At 34.6% G+C, this 18,933-nt stretch overlaps 3 protein-coding genes and 1 long non-coding RNA gene across 47 annotated transcripts; 2 read left to right on the top strand and 2 right to left on the bottom strand.

The window, feature by feature from the left end:
- The first annotated feature begins 1 nt into the window (after position 1).
- Positions 2-1,462, top strand: LOC121219079 (uncharacterized). 2 transcript variants are annotated; one of them, XR_005915719.1, is made up of 2 exons: positions 2-576; positions 983-1,462. XR_005915719.1 is itself a non-coding variant. In XM_041096627.1 (2 exons), the coding sequence occupies exons 1-2, from the start codon at positions 352-354 to the stop codon at positions 891-893; spliced, it is 462 nt and encodes a 153-aa protein (XP_040952561.1). In that variant the 5' UTR covers positions 2-351; the 3' UTR covers positions 894-900. The 2 variants fall into 2 exon arrangements, 1 of the variants encoding a protein (XP_040952561.1); XM_041096627.1 differs by lacking the exon at positions 983-1,462 and adding an exon at positions 657-900.
- A 1,538-nt stretch (positions 1,463-3,000) lies between these two features.
- Positions 3,001-7,794, bottom strand: LOC121219078 (uncharacterized). Of its 42 annotated transcripts, none has more exons than XR_005915699.1 (8): positions 7,591-7,761; positions 7,293-7,440; positions 6,705-6,806; positions 6,522-6,579; positions 6,208-6,278; positions 6,006-6,123; positions 5,608-5,919; positions 3,001-5,327 (listed from the first exon to the last, which is right to left on the bottom strand). It is a non-coding gene; the product is annotated as an uncharacterized lncRNA (long non-coding RNA). The 42 variants fall into 42 exon arrangements; XR_005915709.1 differs by lacking the exon at positions 6,208-6,278 and having other exon boundaries at positions 3,001-3,555; positions 3,634-5,330; positions 6,006-6,065; positions 7,591-7,742; XR_005915694.1 differs by having other exon boundaries at positions 3,001-5,330; positions 5,608-6,123; positions 6,532-6,579; positions 7,293-7,427; positions 7,591-7,765.
- A 1,815-nt stretch (positions 7,795-9,609) lies between these two features.
- Positions 9,610-12,957, top strand: LOC107954287 (pentatricopeptide repeat-containing protein At4g39530). The gene has a single exon (XM_016889802.2). It carries the CDS (start codon positions 9,813-9,815, stop codon positions 12,378-12,380), a length of 2,568 nt encoding a protein of 855 aa, XP_016745291.2. The 5' UTR covers positions 9,610-9,812; the 3' UTR covers positions 12,381-12,957.
- On the bottom strand, positions 12,757-17,807 carry LOC107954288 (zinc finger CCCH domain-containing protein 56). Of its 2 annotated transcripts, XR_005915674.1 has the most exons (4): positions 17,620-17,728; positions 14,339-16,649; positions 13,632-13,785; positions 12,757-13,054 (listed from the first exon to the last, which is right to left on the bottom strand). XR_005915674.1 is itself a non-coding variant. In XM_041096619.1 (2 exons), the coding sequence occupies exon 2, from the start codon at positions 16,619-16,621 to the stop codon at positions 14,564-14,566; it is 2,058 nt and encodes a 685-aa protein (XP_040952553.1). In that variant the 5' UTR covers positions 16,622-16,649; positions 17,620-17,807; the 3' UTR covers positions 14,148-14,563. The 2 variants fall into 2 exon arrangements, 1 of the variants encoding a protein (XP_040952553.1); XM_041096619.1 differs by lacking the exons at positions 12,757-13,054; positions 13,632-13,785 and having other exon boundaries at positions 14,148-16,649; positions 17,620-17,807.
- Between the last annotated feature and the right edge of the window lie 1,126 nt (positions 17,808-18,933).

The raw sequence follows: 18,933 nt of genomic DNA, 5'->3' as shown, positions 1-18,933 counted from the left end.
TGGATGAATTTAACAATATGTATAATAGTTTTGATATGAATTATGATACCCCTAAATTAAGTGAAAAAGCTCAACGAAGAATCGCCATAATTGTTACCCAAGTTGAGCACAACAATTATCATGAAGAGGAAGAATATGTGTTAAGCAGTGTATTGGTACACCATGAAACTTATTTCACTATGCAACCGCGTATGAATTCAAATTATACAGGTCAAATGTGGGTGGACGAAGTATTAAATGGGCACGATGACCGTTGCATGAATAGTTTTAGGATACCAAAAAAATATATTTCACAGCTTGTTTCATGATTTGCAAACTAATTATGGCTTAAAGAATGGGAAAGTATCGGCAATGGAGAAGTTAGCATTATCATTGTACATTCTTGGAAATAGAGAATCAAATTCAAATGCAACAGAGCGATTTCAACGATCTGGGGAAACTGTTAGTAGAATTTTTATTGATATATTGCATATATTTGGTCGAATGAGAATAAACACGATTAAACCCACTGAAGGTCAATTCGAGGAAGTACCGAACCATATTCGACATGATACAAGATATTGGCCTCACTTTAAGGTAAAATTTACACAATCTTTATATTTTTAAAATATAATTTATTTCTAACTTTTATCTCATTACTTGTATTTATTTTAAAGGATTGTATTGGGGCCATAAATGGAACACACATAAAAGCATGCATTTCGCCTTCTTATCAAATACCTTATACCGGACGGAAAGGTGAACCAACTCAAAATATTATGCCAGCTTGTGACTTCAACATGTGCTTTATTTTTGCATTTCCTGGTTGGGAAAGAACAGCACATGATAGTAGAATTTTTTTGCAAGCACTTAGAAAACAAGAGCTAAAGTTTCCACACCCTCCATTAGGTTGAACTTTAATTTTTTAATTAATTTTTACATTAAAAATATTAAAATTTTTAATTTATTTTTAAACTTGATATTATGTTTTACTTTTTTGTAGGAAAATATTATCTTGTGGATTCAGGATATCCACAAATGGCAGGTTTTCTAGGTCCATATAGGGGGAATGATATCATTTACCTGATTTTCGTCTAGGTAATCATCAAGATCTGGAAAAAAAGAAATCTTTAATCATGCCCATTCTTCATTACGCTCTGTGATTGAACGAACATTTGGAGTGTGGAAAAAAATGGCCAATATTAAGAGATATTCCAAGTTATTCATTCAACAAGCAAGTTTTAATAGTTATTGCAACAATGGTTTTGCATAATTACATTCGAAGACATGTTTGGTCAAATGATGAGGATTTTCGAGAATTTGAGAATATACCCGCATGCCAGTCTCTTCAAGCCAGTTTGACGGAGGTGAATCGAGTTCTTCTAGCAGAGAAAGTGACCTTGAAATCACGATGTTAAGGGAAACCATTGCAACTAGTTTAATGAATCCATATTTGTAAAAATATTTTGTATCATAACCTAATTTCTAGTAGTAATGAAACTTGTTATGTCTTATGTTACTATATTTTTTTATTAAAAATTATCCGTTTAGATACTTCAAAATTTGATCCAAGTATAATGTTACTATTTGTGAAAATAATATTTATCATTGTTATAAAAAAATATTTAACTATAAAAAATTAAAAATAATTATCATTTTATCTAATAAATAATTTAAATTAATTATATAATTCATTAAAATATCGGAAGATACGTTTTAATATTTTATTAAATGAATTTATAAATTCACATATTTTAATAATTTTAAAAAAGTAAAATAATTTAAAAAACTTCTATTATATATCAATTCTAATCTGATGTCCTTAATAGTCATTTTTTATTCTCACCTCACCGCTACAGCTGCGTTTGAACCCAAACACAATTCCACCATTGTTTCTAATCTCACTGCTACAGTATCCAATCTCACCGCTACAGTAACTAATCTCACCGCCACCAATGTTTTTAACCTTACCGGAGGTAAACACACCGTCCATCCAAACTAAGCCTAAATCTTATAATAATATTTTAGTACAGTTATGGTAATTTGTTTATTTTATTTTATTTTAAAGAAATAATCCTAGTACTATTTTGCTTTGAATATTAAAAGTAACATATTACCAGACTAACCATTAAACTGTAATTTTTTTCCTTGTTTTTTTTTTTTTAGTTTTACGACATGGATAGTAGGTATCTAATATATATAGATAGGTGAAGGGATTGTATGAAATTATGTCATGTCATTTGCATCTCATTCCAATAGTTTAGTGGCATATCAGCTTTTTTTCTCCTAAATTTTAATATTTTTTTCCTTAAAAAAATCAAATCTAAATAAAAATATTAAAATTTAGGAGAAAAAAAGATGGTGTACCGTTAAACTATTAAAAAGGGATACAACAAATGATGCTGTAAACTATTGAAAAGGATACAACAAATGATGTTGATTTGGGTTTCTATGTGGACAATTCCATTTAACAACATATAAGACACGAAAATTATATTTATTTGTTCATTTAACACACGACATCCAACTTTTTAAATGTTACATTTCAATATTTTATCTATTTTATCTTCAATTAAATTTTTAAATTTAAAATATAATACCATTTATTTTTTTATTATGTTAAAAATATCTCGAATTTTAAAAAAATATTAAATTTGAAATTTGAAAAGTATTAAAATTTTATCTTAATTTTATAAATATTCATAATCAATTGTATTTCAAATTTTAAAATAATTTTTTAATTATCTATAAATAATCTATCAAATTTAAAATTTTAAAATCAAATATAACATTATCATCAATCCTTTATTATTTTTAACGAATTTCATTTCGATTTTATTTTAAAAAGGAAAACTATTTATATATAGATATGGGAAAAAGTAAAAAATTAGTCATAGCCAAAATCCCAAAGAATGCTTAAATTCCAATAAATTTATCCAATATACTCAATCGTATGTCCTTCTAACGGTTGTGGAAGAAGATAAAAGGGCAATCCATATTTAAAAAAAGACCAAAAAAAAATGGATAAGATTATGCTACGTTTGATGATTAGCATATAATAAAGTTACCCGAACAAACTCATGAACTGCCTTATTAGTAGCTCATCGAGTCCAATGAAAGGACAAATGTCGAACAGACTATTTCAACGACATACAATCTTGAACAATAGTATAATCCATGGTCGATGAAGTAAGAGCTATAATAACATATTTACGATCTGATTAAATAAGAAAATGGTCAAACTATTCAGACTTAAGCCAGCCAAGAACCTCATGAATGCCCAGCAACTCGGCTATGTGTGGCTCCAAAATAAAGGGACATAAACTTGAAGAACCTTAGATAAAAGCACCTGCGTGATCCTGAATAACAGCCGCAAAAGAGAAAGCATCTTGCTCAGCATGCGCTTGCATTTATAAAGTTTCTGGCTGGCTGAATCTAGTGTTGGTCGTGAACAATCGTGAACAATCGTCCTACAGTAGCCTGTTGCACCCTAGCTAAAACGTTGCGGGCTTCCTTCCCGTCCTGCAAGAAATGGTCGGCCGCCGAAACAATAGTGAAGGAGGTGACATCTGCAGCCTGCCAAACAAAGAAATTGCGATACAACTACAAACTCCACGTAACTGTCATAATATGACACTTAGTCAGGACACTGACCATGGAGAGAACAGAACGTAAAAATACATCATTCGAGGCAGTCTCTACAGGTCTAAGAACCCTCCACGCATCTAGCGTTATAGGACATTTAAGTAAGATACTTTCGATGCTTTCAACTCCTCCACAATGAGGACACAATGAGTCAATAGGGATACCCCTCTCGGCTAAGCGCCCTTTGCAAAGGATGAATCAACGCAAACATCTCCACAAAAAATCCTTAACCTTGAGAGGGACATCCACATTCCACAATAAGGACCAAGGACCCTCCACCTTTAGCCCCATAACTGTGGACATAGAGTTAACTGCCAACGCATAACCCTATTTAACTTCATAAATCCTTGAACATGTATAGTGCCACAGAAACTGATCAGTCAGCTTATTTGCGCAATAGGAAGTTGCAAGATTCTTTTAGCATCATACGGAGCCAAATTACCTTCTACCAGCTTAACATCCAACTGTCACCCCAAGTGTTTAAAAGATCACTCACCCAAAGATCATCCATGCCATCAAACAGAATCGAATCAACTCGACATAAAAATTTGTTTCATTCGGAAGCAAAGGGTTCGAGAAAACTCTAATGCTATGACCCGTACCAAAACCTTCACCAAATCCCTTTCAACAACAGTAGCCTGGCCGCATGTATGCTCCTCCAAACAAACAATGGGTTATTACCATCTACAGATTCAAGGAACCTGCACTCGGGAAAATATCTGGCTTTGAAAATGCGACAGAGAAGAGAATCCAGGTTAAGCACGAAACACCACCTTTACTTTCCAAGCATTGCCAAGTTGAAACTATAGGGATTCCAAAAACCCATGCCCCCAAACTTCTTAGACATACATAGCTAGTCTTAAGATGCCCACAGCATTCCTCTACTAGTACTAGAGCCCGAACCCCACCAGAACGAGTTCATCATACATTGCAGCTCATCACACATACTGGTAGGAATCATAAAGACATTCATGCAATAAAAAGTTCTTGCCTGAGCAATAGTTTTGAGCACTACCTCCTTACTCAGTCTCGATAATAATCTATTCTTCTAGCTAAATATGCATTTGCAAGTCTCTCACGAATAAAACAAAAGATTTGCCTATTGTTCCTACCAACAAGGGAGGGGAGCCCCAAATAGGAACCCTAAGAGATAGGCACCTCCACCCTAGTAAAGAAAAAGCCACATGCTTATCAACTAGCTTTTTGCTAGAACTAAACATGACCCCTAACTTCTGATAATTAACTGTTTAACCCAAAGCCTTTTCGCAAGTATGCAAAATATGTCGCATGGTCCTGCACTCACTTTCTCTAGCACGGATAAAGAAAAAAATGATCGTCAATGAAAAGCAAGTGAGTAACCGAAAGATCTCCCTTACTCACAGAAATCCCATGTAAATCACCACAATCTTTTGCCTTTCGAAACAAGAAAGATAGCCCCCCATCACATAGGATATAGAGATAAGGTGAAAACGGGTCTCCTTGTAGAATCCGCCCTTTGACATAATCGGGCCAAACTCTCCATCATTAAGCAAAACTGAATACTGAACAAAGGTCTCACAAAGCATTATCTAGTAAACCCATCTCGCAACAAACCCTAATTTCAGCAAAATATACCACAGGTAGTTCCGATCCACCTTGTCGTAGGCCTTACTGATATCAATCTTCATTGCAACTTCACCCACCTAATTGTTGATAAAAAGCTGCTGCTGAAAAAAAATAAAACAAAGGACTGAAGCGGAAGTAATAGGAATTCAGAGAAATTGAAAACAGTGACATTCAGCATGTATTCCATGAAGAGTACTTTAAATACCGAGATAGCTAACAACTTAGAGATATATTAGGACTCTAATAGTCTCTTGATAAATCTCCTAAATAGAAGGAACACTACTGGCATTAAACAAAGACTAAGTGTGTTTTTAAAACATACTTTGACTGACTCAACGACTAACTTATTCAATCAGTAACAAATAATTTCTACATTACCCTTTAACACTCCCCCTTAAGGTAGAAACTCTCCAACACCCAACAATTCTCTCAAATACATGAACTTCTTTGGTGGCAGTGGCTTTGTGAACAAATCAGCAACTTGTTCTTCAGTGCAACAGTGCTCCAACTTGATATCTCCCTTTGCAACCAGCTCTCTTATGAAGTGATGACGTGTTTCAATATGTCTTGTTCTGCTGTGATAAACAGGGTTTTTTGTCATTGCAATTGTTGACTGATTATCACAATAGATGGTAGTTGCCTCTACTTGTGTTTGCTTTAAATCATCAAGAATTCTTCGTATCCAGATAGCTTGACACGCAGCAGCAGTAACAACCATATATTCAGAGCAAGAAACATGATTAGCTTGTACGGAATATTCTACAAGATGTATTTACCTCCTTAGTGAAAAGGTTTTTGATAGATTGCAGAGCCAACCTTTCTCTCCAATCAACATTCTGCAAAAAGCAACCATTTGAAAGTCATAGAGAACGAAGAAGCCATCAAGACTGTAACCTAAGACAACCAATGTAAACGGAAAAGCTTTAGAATAGGCAACTTGTTTGCTAAAATCACTTTGAATAGGCAACATGTTTCAACCCTAAAATTATGGCGCGATATTCAGCAGCATTATTGGTTGTTATGCCCAAACCCTCGCGCAATTTGCATATCTGTTCAAATAGCATGTTATGGAAAGATTTACATGTGGAAAAGGTCTAATTTCTAAATGGTTAGTTGCATACCACATTTCCAGCATCAATTTTCAATACAAAGCATTCATCCTTGTTCAAAATTTAATGCAACTCCATAATCATAAACTAAAAACAACTAAAGCATTCAATGTAATGACACCCCTCGAGAGTAATGTTCTCGTAAAATTTTTCCTAAAAAGAGAAGGCTTCATCCAAAACAACCTTGTAATACCTCAAGCAGAAGCTGCTGCAACCTTTTTCTTTGGTGCTGCTTCAGTACCTAGATCATGATCCAACACCAGAATTGAAAATAGAAACAAACTCCAAAGATATGCTTCGAACAAAACAGAATGAAAAGAAGCTTAATTATAAACCCGTCAGCAAAAAGAATTAGCAACTCATTACCTTCTCTGAAACTCGTCTTGAACCTACGAGGGACATGGCGCAGATACCTCATCCTACCGGTTCCAGTGGTCATTCTTCTGATTGCCTTCACACTCCAGTTATCTGAATCCCACAATAAAGCAATTCCCCTTAGATTTAAGGACTAACACCAAATTACAATCCAATCGTATCATATAAACACATAAAAACGCATGTTCATTCAAAGTACTTGAAGTATTACTACTGGTATAAGCACATTTCATATCACATTACAACTAACAAATCTATGGTTCAGGAAGAAAACACATTGATTCGAACTACAAGTCCATAATTTTATATAGAAACATCTTAAAATTTGAATCACACCATTTTTCCCACCATATTCAGGAAATTGAATTCTTATATGAATAAACGCATTCAAAGTGAAACCCAAATAGATATTCATGTCAAAGATATTAGCTTTGATATATAAGCACATAAAGAAAGAAACCCTACTAGTCAATCCGAGAAATCTAGTTGCAAATTAGACTTAGGAACAAAGTTAACAACAAAAACGAAAAACACGATAAACGATCTTGATAACAAAGAAAAAGCGGACGAGGCACTTACATGTCCTCTTACGAGCAACAGGGAAAGCATAGGCAGAACAACGGCTTTTCTAGAGATGGAAGCTACGGCGGCCACACCTAACGCAGAGAGTGTGGGTCTTGTTCTTCTTTAACCAAAACTCCCTGTTCCCTTTCCCTGCACATTACCACTTTCAAATATACAAGTAGATCAAGGGGTGGAAAAAGAGAAATAAAAGAGAAATAAATAGAGATAATCCATGAAGAAATAAAATGAAGAAAGTAAAAGAAATGAACGATCAGAACCGATGGCAAAACCGATGGAAGGGAAAAGAAATTACCTGGAAGGGAAACGTGGGAGACTCGGAAGCTTGATGAGGGCAAAAAATGGAAAAGAAAAGATGAAAAGCAAGCGGAATCCCTAATCCACGCTGTGGGTGTAATAGGCCAGTAACCGATTCGGGCTGTAATGTGATTACAGCAAACCAAACACCCATTTGGTTGTGGGCTCGCTGCATGCATTCCCCCAACCAAACGTCCCCTAAATGTTTGTCAGGTGATGCGACGTTCTCAAACTAACATAGCAACTTCTCGATAAATTTGTACCTACATATTTTAAATAACACGTGAGCTATAAAGTTATCTTAAAATTTTATTAACATTGAGCTCTTTAAAATATTCATCCAATTAAGTTCACTTAAGCCACATTTAATGGTTTTAACCCATTTATAAACACTTGTCAAGTTAGGGCTCAACTTTAGTCCTACTATTTATTATCAAATCCAAATATGCATACGTTTTCAGTTTGGTCGATCCCATTTTATGAACTTTTAAGTTTTAATTTCCCTTTCCCTTCTGTTAAATCAAACTTTATTTAATAATAAGTTTTGATATAATAAATTAAAATAATTTTAAAATAAAAAATAAAGTTTAACAAAATTAGTAAAATGATATTTAAATGAAATTTGAGAGATAAAATTTTGAATCTTATACTTTGAATTCTAAGAAAATTTTTAAATCAACTTTTAAATCAAGTTAAAATGATTTCAATCAAGTTAAAATTTTCCTAATCAGTTAAACTGTTTTTAAAACAAGTTAGAATAGCTTCAAACCAAAAAATATTGATATATTTTGGCCAAGTATAAATAGTTTCAAAAATATCGATACCTCCTTAAAAATCGGTACCAAATTGACATTTTGTTTCTCAACTAATTCAACTAAGTATCGATCCAGTGTCGATACTTTTTCATATGGTATCGATAAAAGTCCACTGGAATCGATATCTTTAGCTCCAATAGTCACTAAATTTTACATTAAATGCAAAAAATATCGATACGCCTCTTTAGCTAGTATCAATACTTGTAGTTGCAGATGAATTAAATACAATGGTTATTTCATCCCCAACGGCTCTATTCATATCTCCAACAACCACGACAGATAAATATTAATTAGAGGGTATAAATACCATCTTCCAAAGGTCCTACAACACAAGAGAAATTATCAAGCTTAAAGGTCAATAAAAAAATAACATTGTGCTTACAATTCTCAACAATTTTCTTTAAACACTTGTGAGCTTTCATTATTTTCATTCAGCTAAAATGTTTCTCTTTGTAATTGAGCTTAATTTACAAACATTCTGGTATTGTAAGAGTTATTTCTTTATTTGCTCATTTGTATTTTTTTAGAAAGGTTTGTATCTTAATGTTGGGATAAAAACCTTAATGAAGTTTGTAAAGTTAAACCTAGTCTTCAAAGTTTATCAAATTAGTGAATTTGAGAAAATTCTTAGTAGTGAAATGCTAAGATAGTGGAGTAGGCATCGATGATTGGAATTCAAGTCTATCTACAATATAAGAGTCCTAAAAGATTTAAACACGATAGAATCTTATCCCTTAGAATTACAAATATTCACCATGATAACTCTAGTTTTACTAGAGTGCTTAACTGGGCCACTAAAGCTTCAAGTAAATAGATTTATTCATGTAATTCACGAATTCAAGTCTGTTCATATGGGTCAATGAATCCTATTTAATCAATTTACCTCCATGAGACATTTGGTGTGCACTCGTCAGGTTTTGATCCGTGACCTATAACACTTGTATTAGGAGTCAGATTATGTTTTGTCCCCTTTGCACAAAAAATAAACAACTTAATTCAAGTATGTTAGATCAAATAACAATTTGTCCTTCTAATTAAAATTTCCATTTATTTCTATGAATAAAAATTGGCCACTATATATCAACATGAGGACACTTAACATGCCATTCGTAACAATCTAATTTTTACGCTAGCTAAACTAACTTTTTAAATGTTGAAGTGAATAATTTTTTTATCAGAAAAAATTACTACTGAAAAAAAAAGTATATGGATAAAATGCAATTTTATGTATATGGATAAAATGCAATTTTATTGTCTCTACTTTTCTCTACTGTACTTTGACAGAACATTTTGCTAAGCTTACAACTGAATAGCTTATCACTGAACCTCCCTTCAAGGTCTATCTTCTGCTTGGACTCCAATTCTCTTCCTTTTCCCTTGTCTCCAACTAAAAATCATAAATGAGATGCTGATAAGCCTCCAAACCCTCCATTTTACTCCCAAGAATGAAACCAACAAGGCTTGGAATTCAATAATCAAACACCAAACCAAGCTCAAAAATGACCATACAATTCTCTCTACATTTACCCATATGCAATCTCTGGGTTTAACACCCGATAAGGCCTCTTTGCCTTTGGTTTTAAAGGCCTGCCGGAAGCTCAATGCCATTGAAACTGGCAAGAGAATACACTCGAGTATTCGAGACACTAACTTGATCGAGGATGTTCGAGTTGGGACTGCCCTTATTGACTTTTACGGTAAGTGTGGTTTCCTTGAAGACGCGCGTAAGGTGTTCGATGAAATGAGTGAGAGGGATTTGGTCTCATGGAACGCAATGATATCAGGGTATGCGGGGTGTGAGGAATTTGAGGAGGTGGTTTTTTTGGTGATGACGATGCAAAGAGAGGGTTTTAGGCCGAATTCTCGTACATTGGTAGCGATGATTTTAGTGTGTGACAAGGTTGCGGAAGTGAGGTTAGGAAAGGCGATTCATGGTTATTGTTTGAGGAATGGGTTGTTTGATTTGGATGCTCATGTTGGTACTGCTTTGATTAGCTTTTACCTGAGTTTTTTTGATGTGAGGGCTTCTCATCTTGTGTTTGATTTGATGGCCATTCGGAATACAGTTTGCTGGAATGCTATGATTATGGGGTATTTTGATGTTGGAGAATCCTCGAAAGCTTTGAGACTTTTTGAGCAAATGCTCATGGATGGAGTCGAATTTGATTCTGTTACAGTGTTGGCTCTTATTCAGGCCTCCGCAGAATTTGGATCTCTTGAATTAGGTGATCAAATTCATCAAATGGCTATTAAGTGCAGTTATAGCAATGACCTGTTCATCGTAAATGCATTGATTAACATGTATGCAGAGATTGGATGTTTGAAGTCAGCATGTAAACTATTTGATGGTATTCCCACACGTGATGTTGCTCTTTGGAATTCTATGATATCTGCATATATTGACTACAGCTATCATGGGGAAGCCATTAGCTTGTTTATTAAAATGCGAACTGAAGGCAACAAGGAGGATGAGAGAACTACTGTTCTTATGCTTTCTTTATGTGCTGAGTCAGCTGATGCTTTAAGAAAAGGTAGAAGCTTACATGCACATGCATGCAAGACTGGGATGGGGATGGATATTAATATTGGGAATGCAATTTTAAATATGTATGCTGAACAAAATTGTATGGATTCTGTCAGAAAGGTTTTTGGTCAGATGAGTAATGTAGATGTAATCTCGTATAACACATTGATCCTAGTTCTGGCTCGGAACAAGTTGGGTATTGAGGCATGGGAAACCTTTGGTATAATGCGAGAATCTGATGTTAAACCTAACTCTTATACAATTATTTCAATCCTTGCTGCATGCAAAGATGAAACTTGTCTGAATATTGGGAGGTCACTCCATGGTTTTGTGATAAAGCAAGGGATAGAGGTGAATGCACCCCTGAAAACCGCATTAACAGATATGTATATTAACTGCGGTGATGAAACTACAGCTATGAATCTCTTCGAGAGTTCACACGGTAGAGATTTGATCTCATGGAATGCTTTGATTTCCACCTATGTTAAAAATAACCAAGCTCATGAAGCTTTTTTAGTATTTAGCCGCATGGTTTCTGAAGTGGAGCCCAACTCAGTTACAATAATAAATATCCTCTCGTCATGCACCCATCTTGCTCATTTGCCTCAGGGTCGTTGTTTGCATTCTTACATGATACGGAGGGAATCCTCTTTAGGTCGCAATTTGTCTCTTCAAAATGCTTTTATAACAATGTATGCAAGGTGTGGAAGCATGAGAAATGCTGAAAAAATCTTTGAAACCTTAACAAGGAGAAATATTATCTCGTGGAATGCTATCATAACGGGTTACGGAATGCACGGTCATGGTTATGATGCTATTCTTGCCTTCTCGCAAATGCTAGAGGATGGTTTCCAACCAAATGAAGTAACTTTCATATCTATTTTATCAGCTTGCAGCCATTCTGGTATGATAGAGGAAGGATTGCAGCTTTTTGATTCAATGGTTCATGATTTTAACATCACCCCTCAGCTTGCTCACTATGGATGTGTAGTTGATTTGCTTGGTCGTGCTGGCAGGTTAGACAAGGCTAGAGAGTTCATTGAATCAATGCCCATCAAACCAGATGCTTCAATCTGGAGATCTCTGCTTAGTGCTTATAGAGATCATTGTTACACTAAAGATGCCAAGGCCATTTTTGAAAAAGTTGTTGAATTGGATCCAAAGAACCCGGGAAATTATGTCTTGCTTTGTAATGTATATGCTGCTGCAGGTCTTTGGCCAGAGGTCAGCGAAATGAGAAGACATCTCAGAGCTAAGGGCTTAAGAAAGCCTCCTGGAATCAGTTGGATTGTTGTTAGAAGCCAGATTCACTCTTTTGCTGCTGGAGATAGATCACACCCAATGGCAGACAAAATCTATGCAAATTTGAATTCCTTGTTGCAGTCAATTAAGGAAATAGGATATGTTCCTGATCTTCGTTGGATATTGCACGATGATGAGTACATCTAAAGCCCGGCACAGTTCATGACTAGTAAAATTTGGCCTTAAAATGACCACGTTAAGAGAAATGAGAGGTGCAATGTTATCATCTATTGGACAAAGCATGGTGTTGATCATGAGCTTTGGTTGCTGATATTTTTGGGGATGATGACCTGGTTCTGTGTTTGTGTTGGACAATAGGTTTTGCTTCAATACGGATAATATCTAGATTTTCTCAAGACTAGATAGATATGTATCGGATGCGGGCATCAAACGTGGCTACTTCCAAGTAAAATAAATAGTTGATTACACCCATCACTGAGAAAAAGACTTTGACCTAGTGCTAATATCAAATTTGCATCCTATCAAATGAAGTACTTGCAAGATCCTGAAAGTCCATAAATCCTAGATGGAAATTGGCAGGAAGAGGTTATTGTTTCATGTCCACACAATGGAACTATTCACTTACTAATACAAGGCCTTAATCCTGATGTTAGTCCTTGTTATATTGCTTCTCTAGTTGCTTAGGATATAAAAATACTATGATGAACTTGCTTATTCATTGTACATAACAGTAGAAACATGTATATATTTACCATTTTTTTGATGTCTTGAATTCTTTCTTTTGTGGCTGTTTGTTTCTGAAACTCTATTTTCTATCCAGCTGCGAGCTTCTTCATCTTGAATTTTGTTCGAAGCATACCCTATTGAACAAAAAAAAAAAAACACCAACTATATGTTATAAATTTTAATAAAATTTAAAAACTACAATTAAATCTATAAAAAATAGATATAAAAATATAATTAGGTTATTTTTAATATACCGTGATATTTTTTTTTTAAAATCCATTTTTTTATGTAGTTTTCATGTTTGTTCATGAACATTCTGTATTTTCAATCATTTTCAGGTTGTAATGTAAATGAGAGACTACTTGACATCCATTTCCTCTGTTTATTGATTGTTTCTATGCCAAATTTAACTCTAATTCTGATTAATCTTTTAACCCCTCTAAAATGGAAAAATCATCAAAATGCAAAGTAGGAACTGAAGAAGAGATAGTCTAATGAGTATTCGTCTTACAATTAACCTATTCAAGGAGTAGGATATGAAAATGAACCATGAAATTCATAAAAATGATATAAGCAAAATGTTGAAAATGCTAACTGCAACTGGTTTATTGTTTGAAGAGATATAATAGACTTGTCTTGTAAAGTCTTGAGTTTGAATCAAATGCATATGATGAAAATAGAAAAAACAAAGAAACCAAAGGGCACTCGAACCTGGCATAAGTAAAAATGGAGTTCCTCAAGAAAAAAAATGGTCCCAAAAGAATAATGATGATTGATCTCCTTCCAAGACTCACCATGGGCATCTCACCCTTTTATCTTGCAGTTCTTGTTGAACCTGATCATTTCATTCAAACGAAGACAAAACCTAAAACATGAAACAATGTTAGGAAAGCTATTAACAAGCAAGTTGTCCTATGAATATCATCAAATCCCTGCCCTGCAATGATGTTATTATTGTGTCTGTAGACATCATATCCGAATTCTACATGTACCTTAAAAGGATAAAGCACTATCGTCTGGAAAGTAGGTTATATATACCTATCTCTTTTCATTGGTCAATAATCATATATCTTTCTAACAAAGAATACAAAATCCCTTATTATAGACAAAAAAAAGAGCAGGGATTCTAAACAAAAATACTTCCATCTTCACATCAGTAATCCCCACAATAAATATGGCGATCCATGGCTAAGATTTAATGTATCAAAAATGCAGAAACAAACAAGGAAAAGTATAGAGGACCAAACACGTTAAAAACATATTACTACTAAAATGGAAATAATCCACTGAAAATTTATATGCAAAAACAAATAATTCAAATAATAAAAAGAATTATGGATGGCAAACTTTATCTGAATGAAATATTTAACTTATTCCACGAACAAATGAAACTAAAGGAATTGAGAATGTTGCCTTACTAGAGCTGGTTATTCATAAGTAACTCAGACAGGTAATCTCAGTTTCTCACCCCCCCCCTCCTTTCTTGACTTGTTCTGTGATGACAATAAATAAATGGGGCCAAAAACTATTATTTTCACTGTACATTGTCTTTCTCTATCTTGTTAATTCCCATACCACCAACCAATCAAAATAATAAACAATTTCCCTTTTAATAGACCAGCTTGGCAAAACCAATGTCTTCACTAAGCCATAATCTTGTCAAGCTGCAACTGTTTACACAATGCCAGAAATATTTCATGATCACCGAGTTTGCCACGGAAGTTAGAATTAGAACCCTTAACAGGAAGAGTCCTGCTTGAGGTTGCCAGTGTGGTCGGAACAGATGGAGATTCTTTCACCATTGATTGAACCAATGAAACTGTAGGTTCCATGCCATGATGCAAAATAGAACATGATTTATGAAACTGACTAAATTCATCTTCTTGAACTGGCCAATCTACTTTGCAATTGGGCGTCTCCCTTTTTGGCCAAGAATTTAAAAGGGAACCGGTGACACCTTTTGATTCGAGATCGTTAGAGAGCTTATATCCAAGTTCCTGTGTGCTTAAGTTGTGAAGTGATTGCTGCAGCTTCTCAAGGTTAGTAGAAGCAGATAATAGGGAGTTCAACGGGGATAAAGGCTCCACATTCCAAGTTGAAATTCTTTCTGACAAGGAAGCGTCAAATGTAGACTGCAAGAGAGGGTGATCATTCTTGGGAGAGAAGATGTTTGTTTCAATTGGAGATAACACTCTTTGTTGTTGCTCTAGCTTATCTGAAAGCACAGGAGATAAAATAGGCATAGCAGTCACTTGATTAGGACATCGAGTAGAAGAGACCTCAGTAGAAAAAAGCCCATCTAAATTTGAAGACTTATGCGCCAAGTGTGGTTGTGAAAGACAGGACAAATTACTGAGATAGCGCTGCTGATGCACTTCAAAATCCAGTGACATGTTAAGCTCCATGGCTGACATGTCTTTTGCATTGAGGGAGGACCTCAAACGGCTTCCTTGAAGATTGCTTCCGGACAGATGCAAAGTTGGAACATGTTGAGGCCAACCCGTTGGTGCTTGAGAAATAACATTAGCAGAAGGTGACATGGCTGGAGAAAATGGGGACACTGATATTGCTGTCAACGCTGACGGAGAACCAGGAAAAAGGTTCAGAACTCCCATCTTATCCATTGTAATCACAGAAGAGGCAGCAGATTGCGGAGACTGAATGCCTAATCCAGAGGATAAATAAAGTGGTCGCAGTTCCTCAGGTCTATGGGCAAAGAAGCAGACGCGACGTTTGCAAGTTGTGCCATCCTTGCAGATTCGAGTTCTGTACTGGGCAGGGTGCAGCCAGGATTCAAAAACACCATGAGCATATTCACACAAATCTCCCTGCTTACAGCTCCCTTTACGAAAATCAGGACATGGTGCACAACTGTAATGAAACTTTCTTGGGTCTCTTCTTCGAGCATTTTCACCTGGGTGCACAAAAGGACACACAGTCCAATCATGGGAATAAGCTCGGGAACAAGGCCGGATCTTAAACGAGAACATACGAAACTCATCAGTGCTGTAAATACTGCTATTAATATCAGGAAAAGATGGATCAACAGGGTACTCCTTCTCTTGAGCAGAAGAAACAATATTATCAGTGGTCTTACATGTAACTGCAGTTATCTTTACATCTGATACAAGGGATGATGAACCACTATCATGTAATTTCTCAAGACAAACAGGACCACGATTGTTTAAGAGCTCTTCAAGGGATACTTTTATCTGGGGCATATTCCAAGGAGCAACAATAACATCAGAAGGGCGATATCCATAGGCATCAGAGACACAAGGATCAGCAGCAGCAAGTAAAAGCAACTTGACAACCTCTACAGCTCTAATAGATCCGCCCGAAGCAGCACAGTGAAGAGCAGTTCTCTTATCTGAGCCACATGAGAGATTGACATCTACCTCTGACAGGGAAAGAATTAACTTCACTACATCGACGCTACCGTACCAAGCAGCAATCATTAACGGAGTTCTCTGCTCCACGACCATCTGTTTGGAGCTCTTCCGGCAACCATACCAAAGTCCAACCTCACCAAACAAAGAAACATGACTTGCAATCATATATCTTTGAAAACCCTCAACATCATTATCAGCAGCAAACTCAAGCAAAACAGAGAACGAACAATTATTACCTACCGCTCCAGTTAGACAGTCCATTGTCTTGGTTTCCTCAGATGAGGATGGTGTATCCAAGTTGCCACACATACTTCAATTGGACTGGTCAGAACACAACCTGTACAGAAAAAATCCAAAATATATCAAGGAAAAGCAACAACAACAACAACACCCAACAGAAGAACAAACTATAGAACATATAGAAGTCCGAATAACACTTCTCTTGAATAAGGAAACCGAAAAAGGAATAAATAAGATAAGCCAAAAAGAACAGTTTATGTTATTAATGAAACAGAAGAGTTTTCTTTAAAAAAATGTAGACTAACTTTGATACTGAAAGAAAAGTATGAGAAAAGCTATCAGTATGTACGTATATATGCATGTATGTATATGTAAATTTATATTTATAGGGAAAGGAGTACGAAATGAGCAGAAGAGGGGAAATAAACTTTTAAATAAAATTTTATAACAAGGAAACCTTTGGAGTACACTAAATATTTCTTTGAACAGGAAAAAAAACCTACAAAATCCTCAATTTCCGGCCAAAAAATCAGAAAAAAAAATACTCATTTTGGAAAAATAGATTCCAACCTTTTAGCAATAAATCAATATTTAATTTTCAGGATTTAACGCAGAAGAGAGGAAAAAAAACAGAAAGTATATTCCAATAGTATTTCTTTAAAATATATAACTTCTAGAAATTGCATTTATTAAAATGATGAAGATTTCATGGGCAGGGAACTTATTGTGATTGGCAATAGAAAAGAAATGAACTATAAAATGTTCAAGCGAGATTACATAAACAATGGTTAAGACTTAACAAATAAAGTTCATATCAGGCTGTCATGCCAACATTGCATAGCATAAAAATCAAGAAAAAGAAAATCTAATTTGAAATTCAAGTTGCTTTGACCTTTTCCAGATTTTCTCGCCAACCAAGCATATTTAAAAGCAAAGAATGAAGGAAGTGGTCAAGAAATCATTCAACTTTGCAACAATCATATAAGAATTAAATTAAAGGAATCATAAACAAAATTCAAAACCAAAAGAACGATAGAGAATCCCAGATACTGAGTTGGAAACTGTACCAAAATGTAGGGAGATAACAGCAGAGAATGCGAGAAGAAGAAACAAACAATCGAGAGAAAAGAAGTGAAAATAAGAAGGGTATAAATGGAAGATTAGCCACGAAATTGAAGGAATGGGAGGGGGGAGGGGGCTGCATTTAAATTTTTAATGGATAGGGGGAGGGTGACCGGGAGAGGAGATGGTAGAGAGTGGAGTTGGTGAGTGAGAAGTGGGGATTTAGTGACCTGATAAAGCGGTGGACTGTGACCTCCCTATTTGTTTGTTTATTTAAACGGGGCCGAGTGAATCGGAGCCTTGGGTGGAGCGGATGTCGGGTGAGTGCTGCTTTCCTTTCAACGTCGTCGTTAACGAAGTCAAATTAGTCAAAAGCAAATCGATCACTTGCTTTGATTATTGATGTTTTTAAGTTTGTATCAGAGGGAAATTTTTTTTATTTTTAATTAGTTTTTATGCAAAGTGAGTAGTTATTTTCATATGTGATTAGAGATTTATAGATTAACTGGATTAAAATATTAGGGTAATTATTACACTTTCTCTTTTTTTTAATTATAAAGAATTTCAATTCACTTTAATTGATGTCGTATAAATACGTCGTAATTATTCCATGTTTGATAATATAAATTATAATTATGTTATCTATAATATTTAAGAAAAAAATCTCTAAACAAGTAAAAATTTAAAACCAAATCATATGTAACATGTTAGCCCAAAAAGCATTCGGCAATAGAATTACTAATGAAGCTAACTAGAAAATGAACATTTTATACAGTTTTATCAAATTACTTTAACAATCCATATTTATTGGGTTAGTCCATCTTTAATATTAACCATATACTCATCATCAGTTGATCCTATACATAATTAACAATAACTACATGTAATTTAGTTAAAATTAGTATAAACAATTTATATTAATAGGTATTATGTAATTTAGTTAGATGCTTAGTAAATTAAATATATGTGAAATTATTTTAAGTCAATAACTTTTTTGTATTATTTAAATGAGATTAATAAAATAACATATAGCTATATCTTAAAAGTAAAATGCATGTCCTAAAATTAAAATATTATTGTTATTGTATAAAATAATTTTCTTAAATTTAAATCATTTAGGATGTGTTTGAAAAGCCACGAGGTAGTTGAATTTGAGTGTAATTACCTGTAATTACTTGCATAACTATATCAATTCTTAGCCTCTCTTTTAAGAAATAGGCGAAGTAATTTGAGTGCTCCAATTATACTCAATTTAGTGGATCAACTAATTACAATAATTACCCAAACATACCACAAATATGTAATTACAAACAATTACA

The sequence above is a fragment of the Gossypium hirsutum genome, chromosome D07 (genome assembly GCF_007990345.1).
Source record: "Gossypium hirsutum isolate 1008001.06 chromosome D07, Gossypium_hirsutum_v2.1, whole genome shotgun sequence".
NCBI classification, from domain to species: Eukaryota; Viridiplantae; Streptophyta; class Magnoliopsida; order Malvales; family Malvaceae; genus Gossypium; species Gossypium hirsutum.
Note: the sequence above shows the minus strand (reverse complement) of the source record. Positions and strands in the feature narration are given on the sequence as shown.

Coding starts and splice junctions, on each gene's coding strand:
- LOC107954288 (XM_041096619.1), bottom strand. CDS start 16,621: ATGTGTGGCAACTTGGATACACCATCCTCATCTGAGGAAACCAAGACA.
- LOC121219079 (XM_041096627.1), top strand. CDS start 352: ATGGAGAAGTTAGCATTATCATTGTACATTCTTGGAAATAGAGAATCA. Junction 577..656: donor GATATTGGCCTCACTTTAAG/GTAAAATTTACA, acceptor TTTATTTTAAAG/GATTGTATTGGGGCCATAAA.
- LOC107954287 (XM_016889802.2), top strand. CDS start 9,813: ATGCTGATAAGCCTCCAAACCCTCCATTTTACTCCCAAGAATGAAACC.